At 42.1% G+C, this 15000-nt stretch overlaps 1 protein-coding gene across 1 annotated transcript in view; it reads right to left on the bottom strand.

The window, feature by feature from the left end:
* Positions 1 to 7918, bottom strand: part of LOC145416000 (cathepsin L-like) — a 26023-nt gene extending 18105 nt beyond the window's left edge. Inside the window, exons 1-3 of the mRNA XM_080285098.1 lie at positions 7768 to 7918; positions 1187 to 1228; positions 283 to 327 (exon numbers count right to left, since the gene is read on the bottom strand). Of these exons, the coding sequence (XP_080141224.1) occupies positions 283 to 327; positions 1187 to 1228; positions 7768 to 7842 (162 nt within the window). The 5' untranslated portion in view covers positions 7843 to 7918. The remainder of the gene's footprint in view (positions 1 to 282; positions 328 to 1186; positions 1229 to 7767) is intronic.
* Positions 7919 to 15000: the final 7082 nt, after the last annotated feature.

The raw sequence follows: 15000 nt of genomic DNA, 5'->3' as shown, positions 1-15000 counted from the left end.
CTGCAAACACAAAAACATCATCAGCAATCCCATCATTACTATCATCATCATCATCATCATCACTGCTACAATTATCATCATCACCATTCACTATTATTATCATCATCATCATCACTGCTACAATTATCATCATCACCATTCACTATTATTATCATCATCATCATCACTGCTACAATTATCATCATTACTCTTCACTGTTATCATTATCATCATCATTATCATCATCATCATCCCATAACACACAACACAACCACCACACACCGCAACCTCAACAAATCATACCTCGCCGTGATGTTGCTGATCATGTCCATCCTGCCCCAACACTGGCTGCAAACACAAACACATCATCAGCAATCCCATTACCAAAATCATCATTATCACTGCAATTATCATCACTGTTTTCATTATCAGTGGCATACAACTGGAAATACTGGAGTCACCACATGAAGGCATTCCTCCCCAACACCCAACAAGGCATACCAGGCAAAATAAACCAACAGGAGTTATAAAGGACAAGCAGTATGACACACCAAGGAGCTACTATGAATGAAGCTGCTGAGTAAACATTGCTACCTTACTAGTCAAAGAAAAATATAATAAAAATGAAGGTTCTCCCCACCTACTTCTCTCCCCGGCAGGATGGGAATGAAAAAATTGGGAGAGGAATTGTGAAAGTTCTTAGGTAAGCAACCCAAGTGATCTATTATGCATAGGTGGAAAAAGAAATAACTTTGGAAGAGTTGCTACAAAAACTCCAAGGCAAGCAAGAATACGTCCCAAACATGACAGGAAAAGATGCTATTATACTCCATTTACTCTAACTTAGCCTAAAATTCCCATATCTCTATCTTGAATGCTGAGTTGTAAAAGTAGATTAACACTAGGATACGATGCTAGTCACAAAGAAGTGCCATGAAAAGGATGCAAATCCACGGTACTGTTTTTCCCACCACTGAACTACATGAAATAAGGTACAGAAGGATGAAAATCTATGCCAGTTTACACCAGGATAGGGTGCTAGTCACAAAGAAGTGCTATGGGAGGCATGCAAGGCCACAGTACTATTCCACCACCGAGTTACATGAAATAAGGCACCAAAGGTTGAAGATCTAGGACAAATTGAGATGAAATAACCATAGAACCCACAAGCACCATCAACGGGGATAGGAATATCAAACTGAGTTACCTTTTCATAATGCTTGGTCTCTGGATTATACTTTCCCAGATGCTGTAATGTAAAGAAATTGTAAGAGAGATTCAGGAAGCATCTATCTATTTATCTATGTACCCATTAATCTATTTATCTATCCATGTATTTACCTATCTATCTATCTACCTACCTACCAACATATACATACAAACCTATCTATCTATCTTCATCTATCCATCCATATTATCTACATATCTCTACCTATGTACCCATCTATTTTTCTATTTACCTATCTATCTATCTATCCATCTATGTATCTACCAACATACCCACCTATTGTATCTATGCATCCACCTATGTATTAACCTGTCTATCTATCTATCACCAGATGTCTTAATCTCATATGGGGTGGCCACAAACAAATTACTGTACCTCCATCTTACCCTGTCCTCTGCCATTTTGTTGCCCCCTCTCATATGGCTCTCCACCCCCATCCCATCCCTCCACCTCCTGTCTCCCCCACCTCTCTCTCCCCTCCACCTCAATCACAGGCAATCTCCTGGTCTGTCTCTCAATCTCCATTTTCTCCACCTCATCCTAGGTCTCTGCCTCCACCTACATCATACATTCTCTTTCTCCACCCCCATGCCATCCCTCAACCTCCTGTCTCCCCCTCCTCTCTCCCCCCTCCACCTCAATCACAGGCAATCTCCTGGTGTCTCTCAATCTCCATTTTCTCCACCTCATCCTAGGTCTCCCTCTCCACCTAAGTCACATTCTCCTAGTCAGTCTCTCATTCTTCACGATCTCCACTTCATCTTGGTCTCCCCCTCCCCCTCTCGCAAACACTCTCCTAGTCAGTCTCTCATTCTTCATCCTCTCCACATGGCCAAAAGATCTTAAAGGATTTCTCCCAATGTTTACCAGCACATTCACAACAACACAATACTCCTTCACTTCAATTGTGTCTGTCTCTCCACATTACTCCACACGCTCCTCTCAAAGTATTTCTTTTAATGCTGTGCAGTAAGGAGGGCAAGGAGGAAGAGAAATAATCAGAGGAGGAGGAGGAGGAGGAGGAGGAGGGAGGGAGGGCAGGAGATGGAGGAGGAAGAAGGATAGGGAGGTAGAAGAAATGAGGAGGAGGAGGAGGAGGAGGAGGAAGGAGGTTCGTGCCTTCACATTGTCAATCATCATTACTCACCCTTTCCTCCCATGGACATCTTTTGCATTTTTTATTATTATTATTATTATTATTATTATTATTAGAGCAGCAGCAGCAGTAGTAGTAGTAGTAGTAGTAATAGTATTCTCACTCTCTCTCTCTCTCTCTCTCTCTCACACACACACACACACACACACACACAACGTCAAACAGGAAGAGTAAATTAAGTTGCGCTAGAGTTGGCAACACCATTTAGGGGCCGAGTCATTACGGTCGTCCAAACAGCTGGTGTGAACGACCCGGGGTGGTTACAGTGAGTCGTAGTCTGAAGTGGCCTGGGAGACGTCTTAACACATCCTCCGCTGCTATTTATCCTGCACATTACATTTCAAAATCTTCCATGCTTATGCTCATTTTAGCTTTATATCACTTACTTTAACTTTCGTCCTTTTTAATTTTCGTCTTTTTTTTAAATTTTCGTCTTTATGCAGCCTGATGCCCTTTCCACTGCACTTCTTCGTGACTAGCACCAAATTCACTAACTTTCGTCCAATTTAACTCTCGTCTTTATGCAGCCTGATACCCTTTCCACTGCACTTCTTCGTGACTAGCACCAAACTCTAATGATAATCGCTTCCTATAGCTTCGCATTCAATACGAAATATGGTAGTTTTACACCAACTTAGAGTGATAGGAGTATAGGTGTAAAACTGCCGTCTCTCCAGCTTGAACGTTCACTAGTAACATCAACAGAATACGATGCTAGTCACGAAGAAGTGCTACGGGAAGGATGCTGAGTCGTAGTATAGGCGTAAAATTGTCAGCTATCCATCTTAAACGTTCAGTAGTAACATCAACAGAATACGATGCTAGTCACGAAGAAGTGCTATGGGAAGGATGTTGAGCCGTAGTAGTACTGTCCTTGAGTTACGGAAAATAAACTGCAAACGACAATCTCAACCTATACTCATTTCACTCTAACTTGGCCTAGAATTGCCGTCTCTATCTTAAATGCTGAGTTGTGATAATATAGCACTAGTCACGAAGAAGTGCTATGGAAAGGGTGTATAGCCGTAGCATTGCCCTTTTCCGGCACTAAACTACGAGAAAGAGAGAAAGAGAGAGAGAGAGAGAGAGAGAAGGGAAAATATGGGCCAAGATCAAAATAGTAATTAAAATGAAATACAGATGTTAGTGAGAGAGAGAGAGAGAGAGAGAGAGAGAGAGAGAGAGAGAGAGAGAAGGGAAAATATGGGCCAAGATCAAAATAGTAATTAAAATGAAATACAGATGTTAGTGAGAGAGAGAGAGAGAGAGAGAGAGAGAGAGAGAGAGAGAGAGAGAGGAAAATAAGAGCCCAATGTGAAAACAGTAAAGTTAAAATGAAGTATAAGAGTTAGTGATGCCAAATATGTGGACATTTAGAAGCACTATAGCCAGCATACACGTGAATGTTAAATGTGTGTAAAATAAATCGCTAAGGAAATGGAGTTACGCAGCCCCCTATGCCATCTAAAATCTGACCCAGGTAAGATAGGTAGATAAAAGATAGTTAGATAGACAGATAGTTTGAAAGTCGTATGTCAGGAATTATCAACCTAAGACTCTCTCTCTCTCTCCCTAACAGGATAATCGTGTAACCTAGATTCATACATGCAACAAAACCAGACACACGCACAGAGAGAGAGAGAGAGAGAGAGAGAGAGAGAGAGAGAGAGAGAGAGTTAAAGTGAGTCAACTGTCATTTTGTACTTTGCTATGTGATTTTCCACTGAGTAAAACGTGAGTAATGGTCTCTCTCTCTCTCTCTCTCTCTCTCCTACCTAATTATCCATCGATCTACAGAATAACAAACTCTCTCACTCTCTCTACTTCTGCGTATCCTTCGACCAAGTACTCCATCGATCTACAGTATCTCTCTCTCTCTCTCTCTCTACGTATCCTCCTACCTAGTACTGTAATCCATCGACCTAGTGTACCTCTCTCTCTCTCTCTCTTTCTCTCTCTCATCTACGTATCCTTCTACCTACTAATCCATCGACCTACGGTGTATCTCTCTCTCTCTCTCTCCCCATCTACGTATCCTCCTACATAGTAATCCATCGACCTACGGCGTATCTCTCTCTCTCTCTCTCTCTCTCTCTCTCTAATCGATGTATGGTCAGGTCTCCAAGGAAAATAATGTCAACACATAGCACCAAACTCAACACAACACCCACCACGTCACGCCAGTCCCCTTCCTACCTACCTGCACACCACTCACTGTTTTCATATTACGGAACTTACTTCATTTTCATATAACGGAACCTCAATACACTGTGGGTGCGTGGAATTCAGCCCTAATATGAGGTAGGACTGAATTCTACTTAGTTGCTAGTCTTTGTATGTTTGTTATTCCATTTTTTTACTCTAACCTGGCCTAAACTGCCATCCTTCCATCTTGAATGTTAAGTTGTAACCGTAGATTAACACTAGATTACGGCGCTAGCCACAAAGAAGTGGTAAAGAAAGCATGTAGAGCCGTAGTGTTGTTGTTTTCTGTTACTGTGCTACGTGAAATAAGCTCCAAAAGAACGATAATCTGGGCCAAGTTAAGGTGAAAAGGATGTAGGTACTGATAGTGGGGAAAGCATTACATAGCTACTCCACTGCTTGCTTGTCACCCTCCCAACTTGAATACTTAGTTCATGAAATTTGATCAGCCATATTAAGGTAGGAATGAGTCTCCTTGGTTACTAGTCAAGTCAGTTTTAACCTTACACAACTGGGCCACTCTCCCAACCTCCGCCTGCTCAAAAACTACAAAACTTCAGGAAATGCTATGGCAAAACTGTGGTATACCGAACGGCAGTGAAACATGGGGTGTACAGAAGGAGAAAACAGCAAGACTGGAACCAAATGATATAAGGATGATCTAATACACAGGTGCAGTAGTAGTTGTAGCTCCAGTTTCATCTTAACTGTGAACCCAGTGGACTGCAAGCTTAAGTTGCCCTTCACCTACAGTCCACCATCCTCCTTTCTGGGGATAGGGAAGTAACTGAGGGACATTTGTATAACCAGGCACTTGAGCTGTCCTGCTATGCCAGTGCCACCACGTGAAGGCACCCATCTCCAGCACCCTATGTGGAGTAAAGCTGCCAGACAGGATTTCCTCAGAGGTGCTAAGGTAATACAGTATTTGGGAGCTGAATGCTTTAGGAAGGGGGTAGACTGAGATGGTTTGGACATGCTGAGAGGATGCATTAGGGAAGGGGTAGACTGAGATGGTTTGGACATGCTGAATGGATGAACCAGGGGAGTTGGGGGGAGCTAGTGCAGAGCTAATGAATGGTACAATACGGTGCTGTATATCTTTCTCAATACTCTATCTATTTATCTGTAACCACACATCTTGATCCTGTAAGGGGTGGCCAAAAGAAAACTGACCATGTCACCTTCTCCTCTGCCATCAGATTGCCCTATCGCCATTTCACACACCCTCTCATACATGCCTCTCCACCCCATTCTCAGTCTCCCCCTCCACCTCTTTCACTTATTGTACACATTTCTACTCAGTCTCTTGTTCTCCATTCTCTCCAGGTAGCCAAACCACCCTGAGAGTATTTCCCCCAATGCTTTCAATCACACCACCATCACTATACAAAGAGCACAAATATCCCTATGACTTCCCCAAAACTAATATCCATGCAAAGGTCAGCAAAAACTTAGCTCTAATTTCTAAGACTGGACCTAACCACTGTGTAAAAGCCACATCCTCCTGTCCTAACTTCCTTGCTTACCTTTAGTGATAGTTATGAGGCTATGGCACAAGGTTTCTGTTGGTAGCTCTTCTCACATTATTTAGCTTTGACATAATGTACAAATATAAGGGGCATCTGTATTTTCAAAAGCATTAACTATCTATCTATCTATCTATTGTCAGACACCTCAATCCCGTTCAGGGTGGCCACAAACAAATCACCTCCACGTCGCCCTGTCTCCCGCCATTTCACTGCCCTGCTCCCAACTCTCACCCCCCTCTCTCATATACCTCTCCACCCCATCCCTCCACTTGCACCATTAAATACATATTCTGGTAAACTGTTCTGCTTGTTAATTACTCCGGAGGCAAAGAATGTATCTAGGGTGATCAGTGTTGGTTTCTCAGCATTATTTGACCCTCATCTTCGTACTGTTCAAAGAGTCATCTATGAACACTGAACAAACACAACCAGGCACTGCATGGGGAAGCCTTCATGTGGTGGCACTGATGTAACTGTGCCGGGTTTACAAGTGTGTCTCCTCCCCTCCTCCCTGGCCTGTTATCCTGTATTACTGTAGTTTTGAATTTAGCCATGCCTCTTGATTTACATTAAATTAGTATATGAGAGAGTGGGGTGTGAGCTGGAAGCAGGGCAGTGAAATGGTAAGGGACAGGGCGACATGGGGGCAATTTGTTTGTGGCCACCCCTTACATATTAAGGCATACGGCAATAGATATATAGGAATTCATTAGGTTAGGTAAGAATAGATTAATTACATGAGTCCTGTAAGACATTAATTAGGTCAAGTGTGTAAGGTAAGTTAGGTAGACTAGGCCAGTTAGGTTTGTAAGAAAAAATCAATCAGAATAACTTTCACTGTCTTAAACTGCACATTTACCCCCTGTTCCTCAAAAGGGGGAGATGGAGTGAGCAGAAGGGCAACTTAAGTCAGCAGGTCCACATCCACATCAGTCTTAGTCCACCAAAATACAAATCAAATATAACAGGTATTTATGCAGTTTCACACAGTCTTGCCTCTTTCTTAACCTTCTTAGCTTCATTAGGTAGATTAAATTTTTTGGTTAGATCAGTTAAATTTGATTCAGTACTAGTAGATTATTTAGTAAGGTTAGTAAACATTAGAATACCTTTGTCCCAAGCTACATATTTACCTTAACAAGACCTATACAGTACTACCTCTGAAAGCCACACCCTCTGATCATAACCCATCCATTCTTTAGTTATATAACCCTAATTTTCACTTTTATCTTTAATATCAATTTGTGAGGAAGTGGTTTGGATTACCAGAACTCGAGGTTTCCCCCATTTTTAATTATCTCCCTAAAAATCATTGGTAAATATGCAGTTTCAGATTATTTTCTTAAAACTTAAACTAACCCAGCCTAAATGATCTTAAGCTAATCTACCCTAACCTATCCCCACCAGCCTAACTCTGAGGTGTGACTTCCAAACTACATCATACCAAAAAAAAAAAAAAAAACGTGAAATATAGAGATGATTACAACCTAAATTACTTGAAGGAAAATATTCTGATATAATTTTTGAGTCCATAAGAAAAACAATACAGCAGAAAAGGGTTAAACTGCGTCATTTTCTAGAAACAGACTTTTTTCTGTGGGGTATGACCTCACCCTGGCCTTGCTACACCAACAAAACAAAGACCCTTCACACCCATACATACTTACCATTATCTCCGGTCTGAGGAGTTGCCCGGATGCCAAACAGGACAGAAGCAAACAGGAGGCCACGAAGACCCTCATTTTGACTACACTAGGTCGCCACAAAGTTTAAAAACGTAAATATGGACAGAGAAACTTGTCACACGTCCACCGCCACCCAGAGAGAGATGTCCCTTGAGATGCTCGAGTCCGTACGTTGGAATTCTCGGTATGAAGTTAGTTCGGGAATTACACATTCCTAATCGGGATGGCTCTAGCATTTTATTTTTGTATAATGTCATAAAATCTTATTCAGATAAAAACTGGTCAAAGGATCCTGGTGTAAATACTGTCAGTCATGAGGAATATGTAACTCAGTAGGATGTATATCGCAATCTTCCATCCCATTTACAAAATTTTCAATAGTGTGTATATATATGAAAGTGGAAAATACACCTGTTGTAAGCAAATATACGTAACAAAACTTCACTAATTGGCATAGTTATTGACGAGCTGGATATGAGCCGAACTATCTAAAAGCAGTGACGACGTAGGGATTCAGTCATGTGATAAGTTACGTCATCGTTCTCGCATGTCTTCCTGGGGTAACTACAGTATTTTCTTTGTATCCTAATACTCTGTTCTCGTGTCCCTTTCCTCCTTGGCCTTCAGCGACAACGTTCCCCAGAATGTTAGAGCTTGTAATGAACGGCGAAGTCTAAATTAAAATATATAAAAAATCTTAGCCTAACACTGCTGCAGTTTGACATAATATTGACACTTGAATATAATGTTAGTCACGTAGAAGGGCTATGTAAGGTATGTAGATCCAAATTATCTAAGCTACGTGAAATAAACTGCAAAAGAACGAAATCTCAGCAGGCCGTTTCAAGTTTACAAAGCGGTGTGAGTGCGTTTGTGTGGCAACTGTTGACTGTTGAGCTCACATCAGTGCCTTCCTGTACCGCATTCACACCACACCACCACCACCACACCATGATCATTTATAAGGTATGGTTACACACAGACGATTTTATAAGAGCAATGTGTGATTAAAATATTTATTATTGTAAAGATATATATATAGAGTGCAGACAACAAAAGGAGGTAGTTGATCTTGCCACACCTTCATCAACTATTAATACACCGTCACTGGCTGGAAATTCGTCTATCCCGCAAAAGGTGGCCGCAGACAAAACGCCTCCAAGTCGCTCTGCACCCACCATTTGACTGCCCTCCTCCCCAACTCACTCCCTCCTCCCTCGTGCATGTAAAATAATAATAATAATAATAATAAAAGCGAATCTTGCCACACTTTCTTTTGCAAACAGAGACAGAGAAATATACACTTAGTACATACAGTGTGTGCTATAAAATGCAACACATACAGGAGAGAGGCAGCATCAGGGCAGCATACCCACAGAGAAGGCGGTGCGGTTATCATGTCAGACTCGGGTAAATGCTGCTATGCTGTGCTTCTATACTGCTCTGCTGCTGCTTCTCTCTCCTATATGTAACGTATCTTTCAAACTCCTTTATATTTTATGGCATGTACAATTGCTAATATTTTCCTAAAGGCGTGTAACTACCCCCATGCACGAATGTATAACTTATCTATCTATCTATTGCCAAACGCCTCAATTCCGCAAGGGGTGGCCACAAACAAATCGCCTCCACGTCGCCCTGTCCCCCGCCATTTCACTGCCCTGTTCCCAACTCACACCCCCTCTCTCATATACCTCTCCACTCCATCCCTCCATCTCATCCTCGGCCTCCCCCTCCCTCTCTCCCCCTCCACTTCACTCACATACCCTCTCCTAGTCAGTCTCTCATTTTCCATCCTCTCCAAATGGCTAAATTTATAACCACTGACTGTCAATAACTGTAATTTGTTGAGAGGTGTGTGGCAAGACCCTCCACCTTTTGTGTGTTTTGTATATCTTTACAATAATAAATAATAATCAGTGAACAGTAAAAAGAAGAACGATTACAAACATGACGTTATCTTTTTCTGTCATAAAAAGAGTAGTAGTAGTAGTAGTAGTAGTAGCAGTAGTAGTAGTAGTAGTAGTAGCAGTAGTAGTAATAGTAGTAGTAGTAGTAGTTGTTGTTGTTGTTGTGGTAGTTGTAGAGGTAGTAGTAGTAGTAGTAATAGTAGTAGTAGTAGTTGTTGTTGTTGTTGTTGATGTTGTAGTAATAGTAGTAGCAGCAGCCCCAGGTCCATCTGAAACGTGAACCCAGTGGACTGCAGGATTATGCTGACTTGCGGTTCACCATCCTCCTTTTGGGGGCCAGTGTCACAGGCCAAACGATGAAGAAAAAAAAAAAGAGGAAGAAAAAAGAAAGAAAATTGGATCAGATTTGGATGAGACATGGTGGATGAGTTAAGGGTCACCCGAGACGTTGACCTATTATTTTTAGAGCATTACAAGGTCAGGGAGAGGCCAAACAAGGTCGCTGGGCAATCAGCTCAGACGGTTTGGATGTGATGTGACGCAGCGTTGGTGGAAGGGTTAGGGGCTGCCGAAGGGTAAGGACACAGCAAAGTCAATTTTTTCTTTTTTATTATTTTTAAAACTTGCTACATCCCTGTGGGATATCATCCTGATCCCACTACTGCAGCCAGGAGAGGATCAAGAGAGAAAATAAAAGGTGCTGCTAAAGCTCAAGATGCACTTGCGTTAGAGGCCTGACATGTTGACACAGCTGGGTCGCGGCCACAAGGCAGGGCTTAATATCAGGGTCCATATACATGTATATGGGCCCTGCTTAATATAGGCCACATCGGATCATTAGTCTGTGGCATCGCCTGTGGTCCACAATTTTGGACTACTCCGGAAGACAGAGAACCCGCCTGAGTTTACCTGAAGGAATACAGCCAGAACCAGCAAACTTGGTGGACTTACAGATCTTGATGGCCTAAGGTGACATGCACAAGATCAGTGGCCTGGCCCCCAAGGTCCCTTTATAGCTCGGCTTCTAGTAGGCAATGGCTGTGGCAAGTTTTTCTTTATCAAAATTGTCCTTGCACAATTTTATGGCGTTCTAGTTGCTATTATTATTATCATTATCATTATTATTATTATTATTATTAACAATCTTACTGTCTTCTGGCCTTTGGTTCCTTCTTCCTTGCATTTAAAAAAGAAATCTACAGTATCTATGGGGTGTCTGGGGGCGCGGACCCACCCATTCAAACCCACTGCCCACCCCCCAACTGAACCCACATTTTGAAATTTTCGGTTTATTTGATGAGTGGATGGTGTTTAGCAAAGTGTAGCACCACCAAGTCCCCCCCCCCCCGTCAATCGAGTCCTGCCGGATACGCCACTGATATAGAGGTTCAACATCCTTTCCATAGCACTGCTTCGTGACTAGCATCGAGTTCTAGTGTTATTCTATTGTTACAACTCGGCATTTAAGATGGAGAGAGGGTAATTTTAGGCCAAGTTAGAGTTAAAGGAGTATATCTATTCTTAAGTTGGATAAAATAAAGTAGATAAAATAGAGAAAGAGAGAGAGAGAGAGAGACAGACAGACAGACAGACAGACAGTCAGACAGACAGACAGAAACAGAGACAGACATACAGAGAGACAGAGAGACAGACAGGGTTAGACAGACATACGGACAGAATTAGAGAGAGAGAGAGAGAGAGTGAGAGAGAGAGAGGTAGACTGGGGAGGGAGTCGCTTACCATGTTGTGTTAGGCAATCACTACACTTTTACAGCTCAGGATATTGCTTTGAATTTCGTAACAACTTTTCCGTGGTGGTTTATCCGGGACGTTGTGTTTTATTATCCTCCTGCAAAGACTTCTAACTATTTATCAGCTCTCGTAAATATCATCAAATTGGAGCATCGATTTGATTAGTAACCAAGGAGACTCGCGGGGAATAACCTAAAATCCATCCTCTTTTCTGTAGATAGGTTGTGTCTGGGAGAGTTAAATGAGATAGCCAAAACAGGTAGATAAATAGACAGATAGATAGATAGATAAATGGATAGATAGATAGCTAAACTGTTTCAGATGAAGCGTGTGTTTCAGGGAGTGTATATATATATATATATATATATATATATATATATATATATATATATATATATATATATATATATATATATATATATATATATATATATATATATATATATATATATATATATATATATATACCTGCTACTTATGCCCTGCACGTAGTAGGGTACAATACATAGGTAGGCCTACATAAATACATAGTACACACCTACCCACCTACTATGTATGTAGCAGGGCACACAACCTGCCTCCCCCCCACACCTGAAGCTGATGCTATCCACAGGCCTGCTAGGTACTGGCCTGTGTAGGTGGTGGATCTTATTAAACACCACTGACCGCAAGGTTGGCAAGGAAAACAAACATTATTTTCGACCAAGGCGTGTTCAACCCGTGTCTGGAAAAAGTATTGGAAGGGCATAATAAACACCAAGCACTGTACACACGGGACACGAGCCTGAAATAAGCAGCAAGCGTCCGTTACACAGCCGTGGCGTCATCCATAAACTGTGTACTGTACTGGACGTGATGGTAATGGTGGCTCCAGGTCTCGTCCCCAGGCTGCGTACACCTGTTAAAAACATTGTCTAGGGCTTTTATGTTATTATATACTAACTCTGTCATTAAGGTTAACGGGTATTCTTTTGACTGCAAGAGTGTTTTTGAGTTGTGTTTACACTATATTATGTTATTTTGTTCTTACTACTTTAATATTGCACTGTCTGCGCCTGGGGCAATTCCGTGGTATAGAAACTTTTAAGCTGTGTTTCTTATCAGGGTGGGGCGTTAACAGTGTCGCGTTGTTATCACCGTGCAACGATAAGAGATGTTAGGTGGGGTGTGCACAGGGAGTCCTCGTTACCTTTGACCTAATGCCTGTTAGGAGATTTGCCATACGGTGGGAATACAGACAGCACTATGTTCACCTTGTATAAATATCCCAGTACTGATGACACTGCGGTGAAAATAGCGACACCTGTATTACCAACGCACAATGATAACAGTAACACATAAAGGAACCCTCTTGCTATACGCCTACGGATTAGTTTATGCGTTAGTGCAGTGCAAAGGCCGCTCAATTGCATGCAACGTATAACCGCCATGTCTATTTCTTTTTTTCAAATTAACGGGAAAAATATGAAAAATACTGATACGTTTATGTGAAGCTATAGAGCGTGGTGAATGTTTTTGGCGTATCCGATAGAGCCAGGATTCCGGGGGCTTGAATGATAAGTGTATGGAAGCGTGGCCCATTGGACTGAGCAAATTTGGGCTGTCTGGACACTGCTACTCCTCACCCTGCCCTAGGGTGGGAAAGGAGGTCCGGATGATGATGATGAATAGTATCTTAACTAAAAAGTTGTTGGTTACTGTAGAGACATTGAGCTTTAAAATAAACTCTGACCGCTTTTTTTTGGCACTTGTAACAATAAATGGTGTTTGTGTGTCATACGCCGCGAAGGGCCTCATATCAGACACACAGCATAAACACAGACACATAGATAGATAGATAGATAGATAGATGGGTAGATAGATAAGTAGATAGATAGAGAGAGAGAAACTGAAACATGAAACTAATCCTTCTATCCCTGTGTCTCTGATGATGCGTGTGTTTCAGGAAGTAGATAGATAGATAGATAGATACATAGATTGATACATACATACATACATATCATATAGACAGACAGAGAGATAGATAGATAATAGATAGATAGACAGATAGATTGATTGATAGACAGATAGATAGATAGATAGACAGACAGATAGACAGACAGGTAGACAGATAGATAGATAGATAGATGAAACTAATCCTTCTCTCTGCCTCAGATGGAACGCGTGCTGCAGGGAGTGAGATGGCTTGTGGTGGCTGTGGTGGTGACTGTGGTGGTGATGTGTGCTGTGGTCATCACTAATCACCACCAAGACTCATTACATCAACCACAACTACCACGACAAGGTTGGTTACTGATGGTGGTGGTGAGGAGGAGGAGGAGGAGGAGAATGATGATGATGATGGTGGTGGTGGTGTTAGTGGTGGTGGTGGTTGTAGTGGTGTTAATTATGCATATCGTCAACCACAACTATACTCCATTCACCCTAACTTGGCTAAGAATTTCGAACTGTTATAGGCTACGTCACGTAGCTCAGTAGTAGAAAATGACTATACTGCTACTCTGCATCCATACCATAGCACTTCTTCATGACTAGCACCGAGTTTTAGTGTTAGCCTTTTGCTACAACCCAGCCCTCCGGGGCGGGGACGGGTAGCTAGAATGCACTCAGAGAGCGCATACCTCCCCCAATGCCACTGCAGGATCGGAATCCGGATTCGGATCCGCCCCCAAATTTAATCAGTTCTTTCTTGGCCCATGGCCCACCCTTCCACAAAATTTCATTTAAATTCATAGAGAACTTTTGGAGATGTGTGGACAAACAAACAAACAAACATAGGTGAATACATAATGTCCTTCAACTTCGTTGGCGGAGGTAATAGTAGTAGTAGTAGTAGTAGGAGGAGGAGGAGGAGGAGTCGTAATAATAGTAGTAGTGGTAGTAGTAATAATAGTAGTAGGAGTAATAATACTAATAATAATAATGAATGGTAAACAAATCCATTTCTCCTCTCTTGGCAGCAGTGGCCATCAGAGGGGCAGACAGGTTTCGATCTACTGACCCCTTAAACCTCGGCACAGCTCCACAGTCTGAGGCAGGTGAGGGATTGGCGGTGTCCTTATCGCCCTATCCTTTGCTATTTATCCTCCCTCCCCCCAACCCACACACCCTCCTCTCATATATCTCTCCCCTTCATCTCATCCTTGGTCTCCCCCTCCTCCTTCCTCCTCCTCCTCTTCTCCCCTTCCACCTCACTCACATGCACTCTCCTAGTCAGTCTCTCATTCTCCATCCTCTGCATCTCTCCCTCTCATCCTTGGTCTCCCTCTCCTTCTCCTCACCCCCTCCACCTTACATACGTACACTCTCCTAGTCAGTCTCTAATTCTCTATCCTCTCCACACCATCCCTCCATCTCATTCCTGTTCATCCCCTCCTCCACCTTTTCTCCCTCTCCACCTTACTCATATAACTCTCCTAGTCAGTCTCTCATTCTCCATCCTCTTTCAGTCACATCCACATCAACACCACAATGCTCCTTGGCTTCCTCTTTTGTCTATTTTAATAATAATAATAATAATGATAATAATGATAATAAAAGTAGTAGTAATAGT

Source organism: Coenobita brevimanus, chromosome 104 (genome assembly GCF_032717465.1).
Source record: "Coenobita brevimanus isolate Jiangsu-jjx chromosome 104, ASM3271746v2, whole genome shotgun sequence".
In the NCBI taxonomy this organism is placed as follows: domain Eukaryota; kingdom Metazoa; phylum Arthropoda; class Malacostraca; order Decapoda; family Coenobitidae; genus Coenobita; species Coenobita brevimanus.
Note: the sequence above shows the minus strand (reverse complement) of the source record. Positions and strands in the feature narration are given on the sequence as shown.